This window comes from Melospiza georgiana, chromosome 7 (assembly GCF_028018845.1).
Source record: "Melospiza georgiana isolate bMelGeo1 chromosome 7, bMelGeo1.pri, whole genome shotgun sequence".
In the NCBI taxonomy this organism is placed as follows: Eukaryota; Metazoa; Chordata; class Aves; order Passeriformes; family Passerellidae; genus Melospiza; species Melospiza georgiana.
The window spans coordinates 8,184,811-8,201,939 of record NC_080436.1 but is presented as its reverse complement, the minus strand read 5'-3'; the positions used below and the strand labels follow the sequence as shown (position 1 = coordinate 8,201,939).

At 50.5% G+C, this 17,129-nt stretch overlaps 2 protein-coding genes and 1 long non-coding RNA gene across 3 annotated transcripts; 2 read left to right on the top strand and 1 right to left on the bottom strand.

Annotated features, from left to right (window-relative positions):
• The first annotated feature begins 1,445 nt into the window (after positions 1 to 1,445).
• LOC131085666 (maestro heat-like repeat-containing protein family member 6) lies at positions 1,446 to 7,605 on the top strand. The gene is made up of 15 exons (XM_058028078.1): positions 1,446 to 1,551; positions 1,768 to 1,832; positions 1,927 to 2,073; positions 2,233 to 2,381; positions 2,639 to 2,786; positions 3,027 to 3,214; positions 3,304 to 3,441; positions 3,961 to 4,075; positions 4,251 to 4,388; positions 4,645 to 4,821; positions 4,932 to 5,087; positions 5,243 to 5,344; positions 5,648 to 5,750; positions 5,837 to 5,893; positions 6,744 to 7,605. The coding sequence occupies exons 1-15, from the start codon at positions 1,446 to 1,448 to the stop codon at positions 6,947 to 6,949; spliced, it is 1,995 nt and encodes a 664-aa protein (XP_057884061.1). The 3' UTR covers positions 6,950 to 7,605.
• A 360-nt stretch (positions 7,606 to 7,965) lies between these two features.
• LOC131085530 (uncharacterized) lies at positions 7,966 to 15,826 on the top strand. Its single transcript, XR_009114659.1, has 3 exons — positions 7,966 to 8,097; positions 9,527 to 9,627; positions 15,743 to 15,826. It is a non-coding gene; the product is annotated as an uncharacterized LOC131085530 (long non-coding RNA).
• NUP35 (nucleoporin 35) lies at positions 9,026 to 16,755 on the bottom strand. The gene is made up of 9 exons (XM_058027857.1): positions 16,679 to 16,755; positions 15,774 to 15,944; positions 13,738 to 13,865; positions 12,071 to 12,131; positions 11,327 to 11,468; positions 10,885 to 10,954; positions 10,666 to 10,794; positions 9,677 to 9,829; positions 9,026 to 9,322 (listed from the first exon to the last, which is right to left on the bottom strand). The coding sequence occupies exons 1-9, from the start codon at positions 16,710 to 16,712 to the stop codon at positions 9,245 to 9,247; spliced, it is 966 nt and encodes a 321-aa protein (XP_057883840.1). The 5' UTR covers positions 16,713 to 16,755; the 3' UTR covers positions 9,026 to 9,244.
• Positions 16,756 to 17,129: the final 374 nt, after the last annotated feature.

The window sequence follows — 17,129 nt, the reverse complement described above, 5'->3', positions numbered from 1 at the left end:
ATGCAGTCACAGCTTAACTGCCCCTTCTACCCAAAAGGATCCCTTCCAGGCACAAAGGCTCTTGCTCCCCCAGGGCAGGAGCTGTGCTTCTGGGCAGGGAGCAGCCATGGACAGCGTCAGCCTGTACCAGCTGTTGGACTCTGCTATCGAGGGCGAGGCTGGCATCAACTCTGCAGTCCTATAAAAACTCCTGCAGGCCATGCTGGAGCAGCAGCAGACCCTACTCATGGTCTCCCCACTTCCTTAGCAGTGCTTGTCACTGTCCTCCCTGCACAGGCATTGTTTGAATCTGTGGCAGCAGGTCTTTGCCATTGAGATGGGATTCCATGATCCAGCATGGAGCCTGGCTTGGGTAGGAGGTGCTGGATCCATCCCTGCTGACCTGGCTGTGTGATGGACTGCACAGGGCAGGATGAGGGATCCTAAGCCATGGGTTTGTACTAGGGTCTCCACGAGGAGGTGGGCGAGATGAACACAGAACAATCCAGCATGGAGCAGGACATAAAGATGATATAGCAAAGACTTGGCCAGCTGAGCTGCTACCAGGAGGCAGTTGAATGCCCGACCCCACCTCAGGGACTCTTCCACAGCTCCTGCTGCCAGCGGTGCCCAGGGGACAGAGCAGCATTGGTGCTCTGGGCCACAGGTCCCGTGCCTGTGTCACGCCCCTGCAAGCGTGCCAGCCACCCAGCACCGGGACTGGTCCCAAAGAGCCTGTGGCAGGGCCTGTGGAAGGCCCCGGTGCCCTTCCCGCTCTGCTGCGTTGGCAGCCCTGGGGGCTCATTCTGCTGCCCTGAGCAGGCAAAGCAGAGGAGGAGCTGCTTCTTGTTGAGCTGTTGCTAGAGTTCCTGCTGGGCTGTGCCTTCAACACTTGGGGCAAGGTCTTGCCTGCAATCTGGGGCAGTTTGGGTGGGGTAGGGGTGTCCCCAGGGCATGTGGAGGTGTGTCCTGGGGCTCTCTGTAGCACAGTGCACCGTGGTCACCGTGGATGGAACAGGACAGAGTGTGCAAGGGTGACCCTTTGTGACACGTCGTGCTGTAGGTGCTGGTGACACCATGGCCACACCACAGTGCTCAGTGCACACTGTGGAGCAGAGCAGTGCTGTGAGGAGTCCCCACGTTGTTCCTTGCTTTTCCAGGCGTTCTCTGTGGAGGTCACCTTGAGGTCACACTGTGGGTCTCAGTGACCCAGAGCCTTCCCAAGGTTTCTCTGCTGCAGGTGCCCCGAAGGGCAGTGTGTCAGACTTGCTGACCAGAGCCTTTCCAAAATGTTTCTTGTCACTGTGGCAGGACACCTTCAGGCCAGACTGCAGGACTTAGTGTCCTGCAGCTGTTCTAGGCCCTCCCTATTGTAGCTTTCATCAAGGCACAGCTGCAGCCCTCGCTGCCCTGCAGCTTTCCCAAGGCATCTGTCCTGCCCTTGTTGCCCTTAATCCTGACAAGACATGGCAGAGAGACCTCCCACCCCACCCAAGAAGGTGGAGAATTGCCCTTGTGGTGCCGCCCTCCAGCGACGTGCTGACTTGGAGCAGCTGCAGCTGCTGCAGAAGAGTGAGTGAAAGGGCTGGGCCACAGGGCTGGCCTGCAGCCAGCTCCACCCTGCCCCATCCCTTCCCATCCCGTCCCTGCGGACATGCCCATGGACAGGACAGAAGAGGGGCTGGGGCATCCTGGGGCTGTCCCTGCCTGGGGAGACTGCAGGGCTGGGCTGTGCTCTCTGGCCTCTCCTGCAGCTCCTCAGCTCTGGCATTCCTTGCCCTTTGCCAGATGCAGCCAAGGACCCGGCACAAGGGCTGGATCCTGCCCGTAGCTGCTGGCGCTCTGTAGGCCAGGTACTGAGAGCCATCCCCTCCTTCTGAGCCGAGCATCAGCACTGCAGCACTGCATGGATCGTGCCTCTCTTCCCTGTTGCTCCTTCTTTTGCAGAAGTTCACAAACCTCGCTTGGTGTCGAGAGATGATCAGCATGTTCACCAAGGGTGCAGCAGAGGCTGGCCCCACAGCCCCTCAGAGCATCCCTCCTGCTCCCAGCCTGGATCAGTTTGGGGAGAGAGTTGTTTCCAGTCCCAGTCAAGTAAGCAGCCTGTGGCCGGGGCTGGGTGTCCCCAGCAGCGCCGTGGCGCCTCAAGCCTTTGAGGCCCGGCCCAGTGTGGTGGCAAGGGAAGCCCTTCTGAGGGGAGGCTGGGCAAGCTGCTGCTCTGGCAGCTCTGCAATCTCCCTGTGCCTCGTGCAGGTGCCAGGCTTTGTCAGGAACTTGCACCAGAGGCTGGCGTCCAACGAGCCTCCAGACGACTGGCTGTTCATGGACATCCTGCGGCTGACCGAGGAACAGCCCACTGACGTGGCAGTGACCCTGCTGCGGTGTGCCCCAACATGTGACAGGTACAGGGCCCACCTGCCTTGGGGGCTCAGGCCTAGCCCTGTACAGCCAGTGCAATGGGCTCTGCTGGACAGGCAGAGAGTTCCAGGAGCCACCGGAGCCTCCATTTCCCAGCGCTGGCTTGTCAGCCCGTAACCCTCCTGACGTGCTCCCTGCCTACCCCTCAGGGCACTGTGGCTCTGCCATCTGGGCCCTTGTGGCTGCCCAGGCCGCAGTGCCCTGGCTGAGACCCCCGTGACACCCAGCTCTGGTCCTGCAGAGCTGCCGCAATCATGTGGAAGACCATCGCCTCGTCAGGAACGGCAACGGAAAAGGTGCTGCCCACACTGCTCTGTGTGATGGACGGCTGGCCCATGCAGAAAATGTACACCGCTGACGGGGACAACAAGGATGTCTTTGCCCTGGCCGTGAGTGTCCATAGCTGGCCTTTGCTTGTAGGCAGGTTGCTGCTCCAGTGCCTCTCCATCCTCTCCCCCACTGCAACGTGTCTGTCTGCCTCAGGCACTGTGCTGACACCTGGCTTAGGGACAGGGTTCAGGGGCACCAGGCCGGCTGCTCCCCCTGTGTCTCCCCTGGCCTCTCCCTTGTATGCTCAGGCCTTGCCACTCCCTGTTGAGTGCTGTCTCTGGATGGTTTATCCTTTGCAGGCAACCAGGGTGATTTGGGAGATTCTCCGCCTGCCCTGGTGCCCAGAGCCGTTTGTGGAATATTCCCCCCATCTCCTTGGGGCTCTGCTGTACCAAGTTTACACCACTACAGAGCAGATGTCAGAAGAAGTAAATACTTTCTGGAAGAAATGTCAGGAGGAAAATGGCATTACCGCCAACCCCAACAGGTGCTCCGTGCCAGTCCTCCTGTCACTCCCACGTCCCCAGGGCTGCAGGCTGGGGTCCCAGCATAACCCGGGCTTTGCTCTGCACACAGCTTTGTAGTGAGCACTGTGAAGTCATTGCTGTACCATCTGCAATGTGTGAATTTACTGATGGCTCTGGAACGGAAGTGTGCCTGGGACACGCTGCTCCGTGCAGAAACCCACCACTATGCAATGGGTCTGCTGGCCAGGTGAGACCTCGTTCTGCCCACCGCCCCTCTCCTTTGTGCCCGCATGGCCCCACACAGTCCCCGCGGTCATGGGCGCAGGGCCGTGTCCCCAAGGGAGGGATGAGCGGACTGGAAAAGGCCGGCACAGGAGGGTGTCCGGGAGCAGCCGCCTCCCAAAGCGGCAGGGCCGTGTCCCCAAGGGAGGGATGAGCGGACTGGAAAAGGCCGGCACAGGAGGGTGCCCGGGAGCAGCCGCCTCCCAGAGCGGCAGGGCCGTGTCCCCAAGGGAGGGATGAGCGGACTGGAAAAGGCCGGCACAGGAGGGTGCCCGGGAGCAGCCGCCTCCCAAAGCGGCAGGGCCGTGTCCCCAAGGGAGGGATGAGCGGACTGGAAAAGGCCGGCACAGGAGGGTGCCCGGGAGCAGCCGCCTCCCAAAGCGCCCCCGGGCTGCTCGGGAGCAGACCGGAGCTCTGTGAGTCAGCCCTGGGACAGGTTTGCCCACCCGGCCCAGGAGCAACGGTGCCTTTTTCTCCCCGCCAGGGAGATGCGCCGTGTGTGCCAACCTTTCTGCTCCTGCATCGCGCTCCGCCTGCTCTGCCGGCTCAGCAGGGAGGAGCCGTGCTGGGAAATGGCCTCCCTGGCGTTCCTGGTGGAGGTGAGCGCCGCGGCCAGCGCTGCCCGGCTGAGCCGCCTCCCAGCCCTCTGCCCTCTCGGAGCCGCAGCTGCCTGGGACGCTGCCCGTGCCCTGTGCTTGGCTGCCTTGGCTGGGCCCCGTGCACTTCTGAGCTCCTGCCAGCTGGGCACCTCTGTGCCTGCTCTGCGCCTTTCAGGTCCTGGATTGCCTGGATTTCAATGAATGGGGTAACAACATCCTGGAGATCTTGACCAAGCACCTGCTGAGCGAGTCCATGGAGATGCGACGCCTGGCCCTCAGAGGCCTCGTGATGCTCAGCAAAGACCCCTCAATGGTGAGAAGGATGCAGCAGCTGAAGCTGTGCTGGCAGCGTGGGGCTGGGGCAAGCAGCCCCTTGGGCTTGGCTGGGCTTTGGCAGCTGTGGCAGCTGCTCCCAGCTCTCCAGGGTCGCTGTTCAGCTGCCTGAGTGCTTCGGGACAGGCCTTTGGCCTCTATAGACTCCATGGCAGGCGGGTGGGGTTGCACTGCTGGAGCAGAGCTGGTGGTGAAGCTTTTCATGGATTCACAGCACAGCCTTGTGTTCCACATAGGCCAAAAAAATGTGCAGCCTGTCTGAACCCCTCATAGATTTCCTGAGCAATGAAGACATAGAGGTGGTCAAGATGAGTCTGTCTGTGTTCACAAATATACTCATGAACAAGGATATCCTAACATCCTGCCCCACAGCCCCCAAACTGGCTGCCGCGCTCCGGCCCCTCTTTGACAGTGTAAGGCTCTGTGCCCCCAGCCACGGCCCCTGGCTGCTGCCCACAAGTGTGGTGCCCTGTGGCCTGTTGGGCCTGGAGAATCCAGTGCTGAGTTTTTTCCTTTCCAACAGGACAACAATCAAGTGCAGTGGCTCTCCATCGGCCTCTACAAAGATGTGATGGAATCAGTAGTGGAAAGGGGAAAAAAGGCCCTGAAGCCTCATGTGAGCGAGAGCCTGCTTCCTCTCTTCTTCCACTGCTACGACGAGAACCGGCGTGTGGCACAGGTGAGGCCTCCTGGGTGTCCCCTTGGGAGGGGGCTCAGCTGTCTGCCCAGCCCCTGGCACCTGACGGGCTCCAGCCTCCTCCTGGCCTTGGCACAGAGATGCAGCTCCTGTGCCCTGGGCCGCGGTGCCATCTCTGGCTCTCTGCTGCTCTGCAGACCTCTCGGGAAACGCTGCTCTCTGCAGTAAACTTCCTGAAGAGAAGGGATCTCAAACAGCTGCTCAAGTTGGATGACCCGTGGAGCTTTGCCGAGCACGTGGTAAGGACAGGCTGGAATCCCCAGGCCAATCCCTGGAGAAGCCGCCTGCCCAGGGCACCCAGTCCGTGGGGCTGGCGGCTGTGGCCCCTGCCCAGTGCCGCAGGCAGGGCCGCCAGCCTGCGCCCCACACGCCGCTCCCTTCCCTGGGCCGTGCGGGCTCTTCTCCGGGCCCCTCTGGCCCCGAGGCCGGTGCCGAGCAGCCGGGCCTCAGCGCTCGGTGGGCGGGGGGGCCGTAGGGAGCGCCCGGCCCGGGGGCAGGGCCCGCATCAACCCTTTCCCTCCGTGCCCCGCCGCTCTCCGCAGCTGGCAGAGGACAGGAGCCGAGCGGCCGAGCACCTGCGCCAGGCCCTGCCCTACCTGCAGAGCCCCCAGGAGCCCGTGCGAGAGGCGGCCGTCAGATCCATTGGTGAGCCACCAAGCCGGCTCTCGCTCCCTCCCTTCCCCGGGGCCTCAGGGTCCGGGCCGGGGCCGTGACGGGCTCTGTGTTCCCAGGGACCGCCGGGATGCTCATGAGAGGACAGCGGGAGGAGCTGCAGCTCATCTGTGAGGGTGAGTGAGGCGGGCGGGGTGTCTGTCTGTCTGTCTGTCTGTCCTGGGAGCTGCCAGGGGAAGCTGCACGGGGTGTCTGTCTGTCTGTGCGTGGGAGCTGCCAGGGGAAGCTGCACGGGGTGTCTGTCTGTCTGTCTGTCCGTGGGAGCTGCCAGGGGAAGCTGCACGGGGTGTCTGTCTGTCTGTGCGTGGGAGCTGCCAGGGGAAGCTGCACGGGGTGTCTGTCTGTCTGTTTGTCCGTGGGAGCTGCCAGGGGAAGCTGCACGGGGTGTCTGTCTGTCTGTCCGTGGGAGCTGCCAGGGGAAGCTGCACGGGGTGTCTGTCTGTCCTGGGAGCTGCCAGGGGAAGCTGCACGGGGTGTCTGTCTGTCTGTCCGTGGGAGCTGCCAGGGGAAGCTGCACGGGGTGTCTGTCTGTCTGTCTGTCCTGGGAGCTGCCAGGGGAAGCTGCACGGGGTGTCTGTCTGTCTGTCCGTGGGAGCTGCCAGGGGAAGCTGCACGGAGTGTCTGTCTGTCTGTCTGTCCGTGGGAGCTGCCAGGGGAAGCTGCACGGGGTGTCTGTCTGTCTGTCTGTGGGAGCTGCCAGGGGAAGCTGCACGGGGTGTCTGTCTGTCTGTCCGTGGGAGCTGCCAGGGGAAGCTGCAATCCCTGCCCCGGCTGCAGCGGCTTCGCTCCTTGTGCTCACGAGGGGCAGCGTCGGGAGCACGGAGCCTTTTCAGAGATGTCATTTGTGGCCAGCACCTTCCAGCTGGTCCTTGTTGTGTCCTGCTTCCTCCAGGCCGTGGCAAGAGCTGAGTGGGCCGCTCCTTTCAGGGGCTTTCCTCACTCTGGCCATGGCTCTGTTTCTTTCAGCCCTTCAAGCCCTTAACTCAGATGAGAGCCCCTCCAACACAAACCTCATCGTTCAAGTCATGTTGGATGAAAGAGCTACATCACTGAGTTCATCTTCTGGATCAGGACAACCAGGACAGCAGCAGATGCCATGCAGGAGGAAACAAGCTGGAGATCAGAAGGGAGCAGCTGGAGCTCCAGGCCCAGCTAATGCTGGGAAAATCTGATCTTGCCTTCCCTCTTTACTGGTCCCTCCCTGCAGCCCTCAGAACCTGCCTGTTCCCTTCTCCCAAGCTTTGCCATTAATAAACATTTCAGCTTCTTCACCTCATTTGTATCTTTGTGGCGCTGAAGTGGATCAAAACCTGAGCCCTGCAGCACACAGGCCCCGTCCTGCCGTTCTTTTCTGTGCTGCATTCTGTGCAGAGAAGCAAAGCACATCAGGCTGGAAAGGTCCCTGCCCTGGAGGTCTGGTTTCACACCACTGTGAAAGACCTAAGGGTCTTGCTGAGCACACTGAAGGTCAGCAGTAGGACTCAGAGCCTGGATTTTAGAAGAGTCAACTTCAGTATTTTCTGAATCCAGCTGTAAGGGATTCTGTGGCAAGCATCCACTGGGGGCAAAGGAGCTTGGAATGCTGGAAGTTATTCAAGAACAGGTTCCTTGGAAGCACAGCAGTGGTCCTTCCCTACAAAAGGAGAGCAAGAGGGCAGAAGCAGAGACCCCCCTGATTTCCTGTGAGCTTTGGGTGTGCTAAAAAGGAAGCAAATGAAGCAGCAGTACAAGGGCTGACACACGACTGTCCCACTGTACTGAGCGCTGTCCGGCAGCGCTGGGATCCTGGGTGCAGTTTTGGTCCCCACAGCTGAGGAATTACAGCTCCTGCCTCGTACACAGTCAGGAACCCAACCGAGACCAGAGGGAGGAGGCCCTTCCAGTCTCTCTTGGGCATGGCTGCCAAACAGCTGCTGCTTCTTCCTCCTCCTGTGTTTGGGGTTTGCTGATCCCAGAGCCAGGTTGTGCTCTATTTTCCAAAGACTGTTCAGAACTATTTATTCAGAACTCTATTTTCCAAAGACTGTTCAGAACTATTTATTCCGAGACTGGGTTTCAAGCAGCTTTTCTTGCTCCCTGTTCCAAATGTGGGAAAGACAAGTGCTCTGTGCAGTGGGGAGCCCTGCAAGGTGCTTACAAGAGCATCTAACCCAAATCTACCCTTTTGCAGTTTAAATGTGTGGTTTTCTCCAGCAAGATAGAGCTCCTCTGGCTCTGCTGGTGCCTGTTCTGCTGCCTTTGGGCTACCTGATGTTGGCATAAGGAACTTGCACCAATTCCAGAGTCTGCAGTGACAACAAAGATGCTGAATTTGAGACTGGTAAGTTGGTATGGTGACTATATAAGGCTAAGCTGGAGTCCTAAAACTCCTTGGATGCTGTGAAGTTTGCTCAGCAGTTGAGAACTTGAGTACAATTGTAGTTTTTCTCCCAGCTTTGAGAATCACAGAATCCCCCAGCAGTTTGTGTTGGGAAGTATTTTAAAGATCCTGTAGTTCCAGTTGCCTGGCTATGGGCAGGGACACCTTCCATTAGACTAATGGACTAATCCATCTTTACCTTCCCTCCTCTGGATTTGGATCTAATGTGGATATATCAGCTGATTAGATTTTGTAGCTCAAAGAAATAGGAACAGGACTTTCCCACTATCCCATCTAAAGCCACCCTGTGCAAGTGGGAAGCCATTCCCTCTGTCCCTCCAGGCTCTTGCCCAAAGTTCCTTTCCAGCTCTCTTGGAGCCCCTTTAGGCACTGAAAAGGGCTCTAAGGGCTCCCTGGAGCCTTGTTCAGGCTGAACAGTCCCAGTTCTCCCAGAATATCAGTGAAATGCTCCAGTCCTTGGACCACTTCCTGGTCCTTGCTGGCCTCTTCTGGACTTCCTTGAGGTCCTCTGCATCCATCTCAAAGCCACCACAGCTTGCACAGACAGAAGCTGCCCTCAGCTACCTTAAGGGAAGAGCACACACAAACCTTCTGCTGTTGGCAACAGGGAGTTGGGGGAGAGCAGCCTGGCCTCCCAGCACTGCTAGAAAACTTTTCAGCTGAGGAAGGAGTTTTGTTTCACTGGAGACAGCAGCTCCCCCTTTGGCTTTAAACACAACCAAAGGCACAGTCATTGAGTAGAGGCTGAAGAAAATGATGTATTCCAGTCCTGCCCACATCTCCCTCAGGGAACTGACAGGCTGCTGGGCTCAGACAGCTTTTCTTAATGAGACAGAATATTTTCACAATGATGCCATCAGAGAACAAACAGGGGTAAAGCACTTTTATTTACACTTACTCAATTTGTAAAACCATGTGTCCACTGCCATCATTTAAAGTGCAAGCTACATGTCTTCTGAACAAACTGAAGGCATACCAGGTGCTGTGTAAGGTAAAATACTGCCACCAGTAGTTATACAACTAACTACAAATGCCAGTAGCATAGTTCAAACCCTGACCAGCTTAGTGTGTTACTTCCTCTTGTATATTACCAGCCAAAAACATATTCCATTGCTTTGGATACAATACTTTCATCTTTCCTAGGAGTTTGTCTGTCAGAAACCACCTAGAAGGCAGGGAGAAAAACAAAAAGAGAAAATAGAGAGCATCAGTCAACATGTAGTTAATAGTTTTTACACTAAGCATTTATTTCTTCTTTTCCTAAGTGCTACTATATTTTGACAAAATATGTTTGAATGTTCAAAACAAGCCCTTAATCCCTGGCAAAGTGTCAAGTCATTAATTAAGTATTTTTTAATTATTATTTTAGAGACTGAACAGACTGAGCTTGTACTGGAACCACGTCATTAAAGAACTGACAGCAAAGGGTAAAGGTCACATTGAAGTTAATGTCAGCAAAGGCTCATCGAGGTAAGGGGAGACAACACAAAAACAAATGTTTCTGTTTCACTTAAAATACCTGATAGTCACTAGTGGAAGCCTTATATGCTGTTGCCAGAGGTCTCATGGTAGAAATCCTTGCACTGTTATTTGCAGGTTGTGTTGGTGTGCCAGCATATTTTGTAGGTGGAGTGAAAATTGTAGAGCTTCTTTCATAGTTTTCCATCAGACTCTTAAATAGAGGGTTAATATAATGTGAACAAATACTGAAAAGCAGTATTGCAACCTTTATCATCTAAAATTATCTACTATTTGGATTTTTTTGATAAAACATATTTGGATCCCTTCACTTTTTAGTATCATATATCCTTAAAGGAGACCAAAAAAAAATCTGTGGAGAATGACTGAGGAATGACTGTTATTTTCATAAGCTAATGTACAGTACTCAGTGCAAAGGGCTGCAAGTATTAAAGGTCAAGATATTGCCAATACCTAGACACTAATAACTCATGTTAATATTAAGACTACAAGACAGCCATGTCTACCCCCAACTACTGCTTACAAGTGAGTGATCATGTTTTTGTAGGGGCAGGTAGGAGAACAGGATTGCAATTTCCTTGCTCACAAATTTTCAATCCAAAGTACTAAGATCAATTCAAGAGCCAGAAGCACATAGTCACATAAAAAATAGAGAGGTACAATTAGGAGCAGCCACAGTCTTAACCTGCCATTAGGTATCTACTGCAGGCCCTAAATTCCAGTCAGAAAACTTATCTCAATTGTGTTTAATATTATGGTTTCACTTCCTTGTCTCATACAGTAATGTAATTGTGTGCATTGTAACTTCCAAGGAACAGAGAGATTGCTCATAATGGTCTTTCTCAGCAGGAAATGTGGACAAGTATTTAAGAAAAAACTTATGTAAATGTGTAAAACAGACTATATCTATATAGATGAACTACCTACAATTTGCAATTCCAAAAGAAAAAAAAATTAAACACATCAGGGAAAATAAAAAGTAAGGCCAAAAGCAGAGTGCCTTTGAACTAAAAGCAACTATTAACTTACTTTATCTATACAAGGCTTGACACCAATCATGATAGATTCACCAAAAATTTTTCCATCTTTGCTTAAGGCTTTCCGGGCTTGAAGCTTAGACTGATATCGAATATGCATCCAGTTTCCTACGTTGGACATCTGAATGAGATTAGGTGAAAATTGTGAAATGTAGTTTTTTAAATGCTTCATTCACAATGTTTCTGATTCAAGTGGCAAACTAAGACATACCACATGCTTTAATATGTTTCCATACTGAGCAAACTGTAGTAGAATATAGGAAGCTGATGCTTGAGGAAATCTGGAAGACAGAAAAAAGTACTCAAAAAATTGAGTGGTTCAAGAATTCAGGTGTTGAGATACAAGCCTATGAAGCCTTCACAGAAATGCGAAGAGAGCACTGTAATATCAGCAGCAGTGACCTGATATAAAATACCACCTTCTAGGCACTTCAGCACACACCCCAACAGCAGAATGATGCCTTTCTAACTAGACAAAAATAATGTGTAGCTCAATTTAAGATGCCTCACTGAAATGTATGTGTTTGCTTGCTTTAACCATAGCTGTAATTGCAGTACATACCAATGCCAGACAACATCAATGCCCAAGGATTTTTCTCATATGCTCTAAAGACTTCACCCAGGTTTTTCTGATACTTTGGAAATCAACTTACCCAAATACAGTTACCCATGTGTCATCAAGTTGATCTTCTGAAGTAAGGGAATCACCTTGAGTATAAAAAGGGTCCAGCTGAGCAGGAGATAGAGTAGTCTTCTTAGGCTGCCCAATGCTTGCAGGGCTGAACATGCTTGAAGCTGTTAAATTGAAATGGTATTGCTGAACAAATTTCTTTTGCAAGACAGAGGTTTATTGGAAAAGAATAAATTCAGTGTCAAGCATTTCACTTGTAAATGGAAGAGTTTGATGGGGATTTACTCACAGACAGAACAAGTAAGTCAATCATAACTTCACATCTGCAAACACACTAGCAAGTTTTTATGACTAGCAACCTAGTGTTCTCTTAGACTTCAAAACACCAATAGCTTAATACAGTTGCCAAATAGGAACAGGCCAACAGAATTAGGCTTAGCAAGAAGCCACCAGCTCATACACAAGATATCAAACCTTGTGAAGATGGAAGGCAATCCATCAATCTCAGCTTCTTCACTCAATTACAACCACCTCTGTGCTCAGTTCAGCACCACATTTGGAACAGGCAACAAGAAAAGCTGCTTGAAACTCACTCTCAGAGTGAATAATTATTTCCTACTCATACCCACACACCTTTTGAAAAGCTAACAAATACACCACCTCTTCATAAACTAGCAAGGAACTGATGTAGCTTGAACAGTGATGATTTTTCTGTATTAAAGAAAGCAGTAAGAAAAGAGAATAGAAATTTTGACAGGACATCTACCTGCTCCTGGAGTTGATGGCAGAATTCCAGTGGATGGGCTATGTGATAAAGTAAAGCTGGCCTGCATTAATATACAGAAAGTAACAAATTATTCTTATAGGTAAACTGCTCAGATCAAGTGATTTAAACATTCAGGTAATAATATTAATTATTTGCCTTAAGTTATTCCTAACTTTTTAGAGAACAGATATTTGCATGTATTTTTAACAAAAAGCTTACCAAGAGCTATTAAAGAAAAGTTAATTGACAGCACATTTGACATATGCTTTGTGAAACAAAGTAGCTTCAAGTATCAATAATCAGAAACATTCTTAAAATAGTTCATGTCACTACTGCTGCACTGCAATAATTCACACATTCATGTGCATCCCGATGGGAAGGATATTAGTATCCTAATTTTACCAGCCCTTTCACTGCCTAAAGGGTTCAGAAATCATGGGAACATAACCTTCCCTTCTAGGGAGACTAGTACCAGACTTACTTTCCTGCTATTTAGTGCATAGAAGGAAAGTATACTTTGAGTTTTAGATGGTAGCAGTTGTTTTCTTTTTAACATAGGATTTCAACACTCAGAACAATTTTAGTCTACTTTTAGCCTGAATTATGGCATTTCTTAGATAAAAGATCAAACAGCCTGGAGTACTTGTAGACCTAGCAACATAGGTTCTGATAGCTGCTCAACATTTTTTGAAATTTAATATCCAGTCCTTTAAGACACTATAGGATTCTGTCCTTCACAGAGAACCTCAGCTATCAGAATAAACTTTTCAGAAGGCAACACTCAATACAAAGACTGCTCCTTCAGTTTAAAGTGTTCTCCTTGCATCAGAAGAGTTCAGTGAAAAAGGACCTAGTAATGCTTCATTAGTTAGTTAAGCAGCAGAGATTATTATAAAATTTAGCTCACAGAAAGTTCAGTGTTTCTCCTTCAAAATTAACCCCAACTGTTTGATTAGATGTTTTATTCAGAAAAAAAATTCCTTCTGTTTCCATAAGTGCCTCTATTGCCTTCTAAGAGGTAATCACAAAAACCTGGAATTATTAAGGTTGGAAAATATCTCTAAGATAACAGAGTCCAACTGTTAACCTAACACTGCCATCTTGACCACTAAACCCCTTGGGGGCACTTGTCCCCAAGTGCCACTTCCACACATTTTTGAACACTTTCAAAGATGGCAATTCTAACACTTCCCTAGGTGGCCTGTTCCAATGCTTGACCACCCTTTCAGTGAAGAAATGTTTCTTGATATCCAATCTAAACTTCTTCTGGTGCAACTTGAGGCCATTTTCTCTTGTCCTATTGCTTGTTACCAGGGGAAGAGACCAGCCTCTACCTTGCTACAACCTCCTTTCAGGTTGTGCAAGGGTCCTTCTGAGAGAAAGTGAAAAGCTGATAAACAAAGCTGAATTTGAGAACATAACAGAGGATCACTTGCATTTTTCACTTCCTGCGCAACTGAGAATTGGTGATAACAGCAAACTGCTTCATGACCACAGTTCTTGTTTGAACAGGTACACCAAACAACCTGTTCTAAACAAGAGCATGCTCTCTAGGCTCAAAACTCATTCTTCTACAGCAGTTTATACAGCTAAGTTTGAGAATTCACTGAGGCAGTAAGCTGCCTCACATCTTCTGCAAAGAACAGGCCAGTGCTGAAGACACTTACTGTTCTTCTTAAGGTCAGAGGTGGTGATCCAAAGCCAGGACTAGATAACTCATCATATATGCTTCTAACTGGTGGAGCACCACCTTTATCCTTATGTGAAGGGACTACTGGTTGTGGGGGAGACCCTCCTGCAATTCAAAGGAACAAGAGAAGAGCATGAGAAAACTTGTAATTTTGCTTTGGTGCTACTTGTTGTTGAAACTTCAGTAATACATTCAGCCATGCCCTCCTGTTCATTGTTGTTGAGATTTGATTGTTTCACTGGAGGTTTGCAGAGCCATCTGTCCTACCAAACTGTTCAGGTTTGAATGTTTATAATACAGAAGTCTTATTTAGAACTTTCAGACCTCTTATTAACCCATTATATTCCCTGTTTACATGTTCTTTCTCTGAAGTCCTGAGCATGGCTGTATCTTTCAATTTTAAGCCAGGCTAGAAATCTATTTTAATTGTTTCAGAGACTAACCTGCCTATAGTACAGATGCAAAAGCAAAATGTATAACAATTGAGATGAGATTTATAAAAATTGAACCATACCAAAATGTACAGAGACATTGCACATTACTGTCACATTCCCACTGTCCAAATTCCTTGGCTTCTCATCTAATTTCATATTAAATAAAAATTTTAAGTTCTTGAGAGCAAGGACTAGCTTGCATATAGACAGGATGAAGTTAAACCAGCTGCCCTTCCATTTTGTAAACTTTAGGACTTCCAGTAGAACAGAGAATTAAACTTCTTGAAAGAACTTAATGTATCTTAACTCTTTGTGTGGATTTACCCCAGGGGAAAAAAAATAGTTTGCATCAAGTTTTCATTTGCAAAATGTTTGGAAACCAAGCTTTTCCAATCCTAAATTCTGAGCTTTAAGGCTCTACTCTGAACTGTTTAACACATACAAGAACTGCTACTGTTACATGGAATAATGTGCATTATGTAAAGCACTCTCCCATCAAGGTTTGCAGTTTTTTAAGTGATGTACTTGATCACTTCCTTTGGGAAGTTTGTGTTAGTATCTTACTGGTCATCTTTTCCTAAAATTGATACTCTGAGGCTATAGAAAACCCTTTAAAAACCCATTTGGTGAAATTCACATGATTACTTTCAATTTCATAAATATTTCCATAGGAGGTTTGTTCCCACATGTGTAAGGGCAGGCAGACAAGCTCAAGAAGCAGAAGACCAACAAACCTCCATTATGGAACATTTTAAGTTGAAAGGGACCTTGTAAGGGAAAGATCATTGAGTCCAATCCAGCCTGACATTCAAAGAAGAGAATGTTTTATTAAGAAAAATTCTTGCAGTACTTTAATCCTCAATTTTTCCTTCAAAATGACTTCAAAATATTAACACCATCAGATGTTAAATTATGCCAACTGATTTAGTACAAAAGCCAAGTTCACCCTTGGCATGTCAACTACTCACTCATTCTCCTCAGAGAAGAAAACAGATGTACAATACTAACATGGGTAAGAACTTCTCCTAGTCTGATTAATAAGGTGGCTGGAGAGAAATGAGCATCTACAGCTAGGAAAAGACACTTCTCCAGTCCAATGACAGCAGACATCAAGAGTTTAGCAACAATCACTAGATACTAATTAAGAAGTTTATTTTCAGTTTTTCTCCCCCCAGTTTTTGTAAGTTTGATAACCTGTAAGTTTCCTTTTAGAATTCAAAGAAATAGAAAAAATTCTGCAAAGAAATCAGAAGTTTGCACAAGCAGCATTTAGTTTGCCAGCAGGTATCTCTGTTTTTATGTGCAATTGACTTGTAATGAGTCATATAAATTGGTTCTGTATTAGGAGAGGTTTATTGCCTTCCCTGTAAAACAAACTTTTCCTGATACCAAAACTGTCACATTTACAACATTTATTATAATTGAATACACTGAGTTCACCACTTACTCAATCAGTGGAGTTTGCTTATAGAAAGATCTAAAACTATAAGGATTCAAGTCTGCAGCAGTCATGCAGAACAATGAGACAAACCAATTTTTTGCTTTCAGGACAATTTTCCAACATTGAACAAATTCTGACCTGCAAGTAGGGGAGACCTTGTTTCCATGACACCGACTGAAGGGCCGTATAAAGCACGTGGCTGCGGAGTCACTGGTGCAGGTAAGTCACCCATCAAAAACCCAGGGAGGAATTGAGCACTAGTTCCTTGTTTTGGAGATGTTGGGGAGCCAAGAGTCATTGGTTCAGCTCCTGAAAACAGAATTTTAAAATACGATAAAGAAAAGTGAAAGAGAAAGACAAGGCAGCTTTTTCCATTGTGGGCTCTATGAAAGAAACATAACACAAGATACAGGAAGTGATTTAGATCACAGAATCCCGGAACTGTTAGGCTTGGAAGGGACCTCTGGAGACCATCTACCCCAAACCCTGTGCCAAGGCAGGGTCACCCAGAGCAGGTACACAGAAACGTCTCCAGGTGAGTTTGGAATATTCTGGAGGCTCCACAGCCTCCCTGGGTAGCCTGTTCCAGTGCTCGGCTACAAGAAGATCCTCCTCACGCTGAGACAGAACTTGTTTTGATTTACGGCGATAATTCCCCTCTCTGTCGCTGGGCATCACCGAAAAGAGCGTGGCCCCACCGCCTCTGAGATATTTACTTGTATCGATGAGACCAAAGCCGGTTTAATCATTCATTTTACAAGTAAGCCGAGTTTATCACAATGTTGCATTTTACGCAATTTCAAGTGGCGGCCGATCGATCTAACCCGCTCCCCTTTCGCGAACCGCCCCTTCCCGGCGCCGTGTCCCACCCCGGCTCAGCAGCATCCAACCCCCGCCCAGCGCAGGGGCTCGGTCCCGGCCCCTCGGTCCCGGCCCCACAGCCCTCACAGCGGCGCGGGAACCCGCGGGGCGCCCCCGGCCGGCCCGGGCAGCGCAGCCCCCGAAGGGCGCCCGGCAGAGCCGGAGCCGCGGGCCCAGTTCACCTGCGGGCGGCAGCTCCATGGCGAAGGCGGCCATGTCGGCCCGGAGGGCGGGAAAGAGGCGGCGGTGGTGGCTCCGCCGGGCGCTTTCAAACCGGACGGAGCTTCCTGCCGCCGTCACTTCCGACCCAGCCCATGAGATGGTGGGACAAAGCGGGGCGGGCGGAGCCCCGTCATGGGGTGAGGGTGTCGGGGCCTGGCATAGGGTTGTGCCGGCCGCTCCCCTCAGGGCTGCCTGGCAAACGGTCCCTCAGGGACGGGCGGGCTGCGAACGGAGCTGAGGGAACCGCGGGCGCTGTTACCAAGGGCTGGTCCTGGGCTGCTCCCGCGGGCTGGGAACTCGGAGCGGCCTCCCCACCCTGCCTTCCCCAGGGAAAGGGTGTCAGTCAGTGCCAGGCTGCCGGCGGCCGCCGGGACAAGGCAGTGAGCTGCTCCCCCGCCGATACGGGGGTCG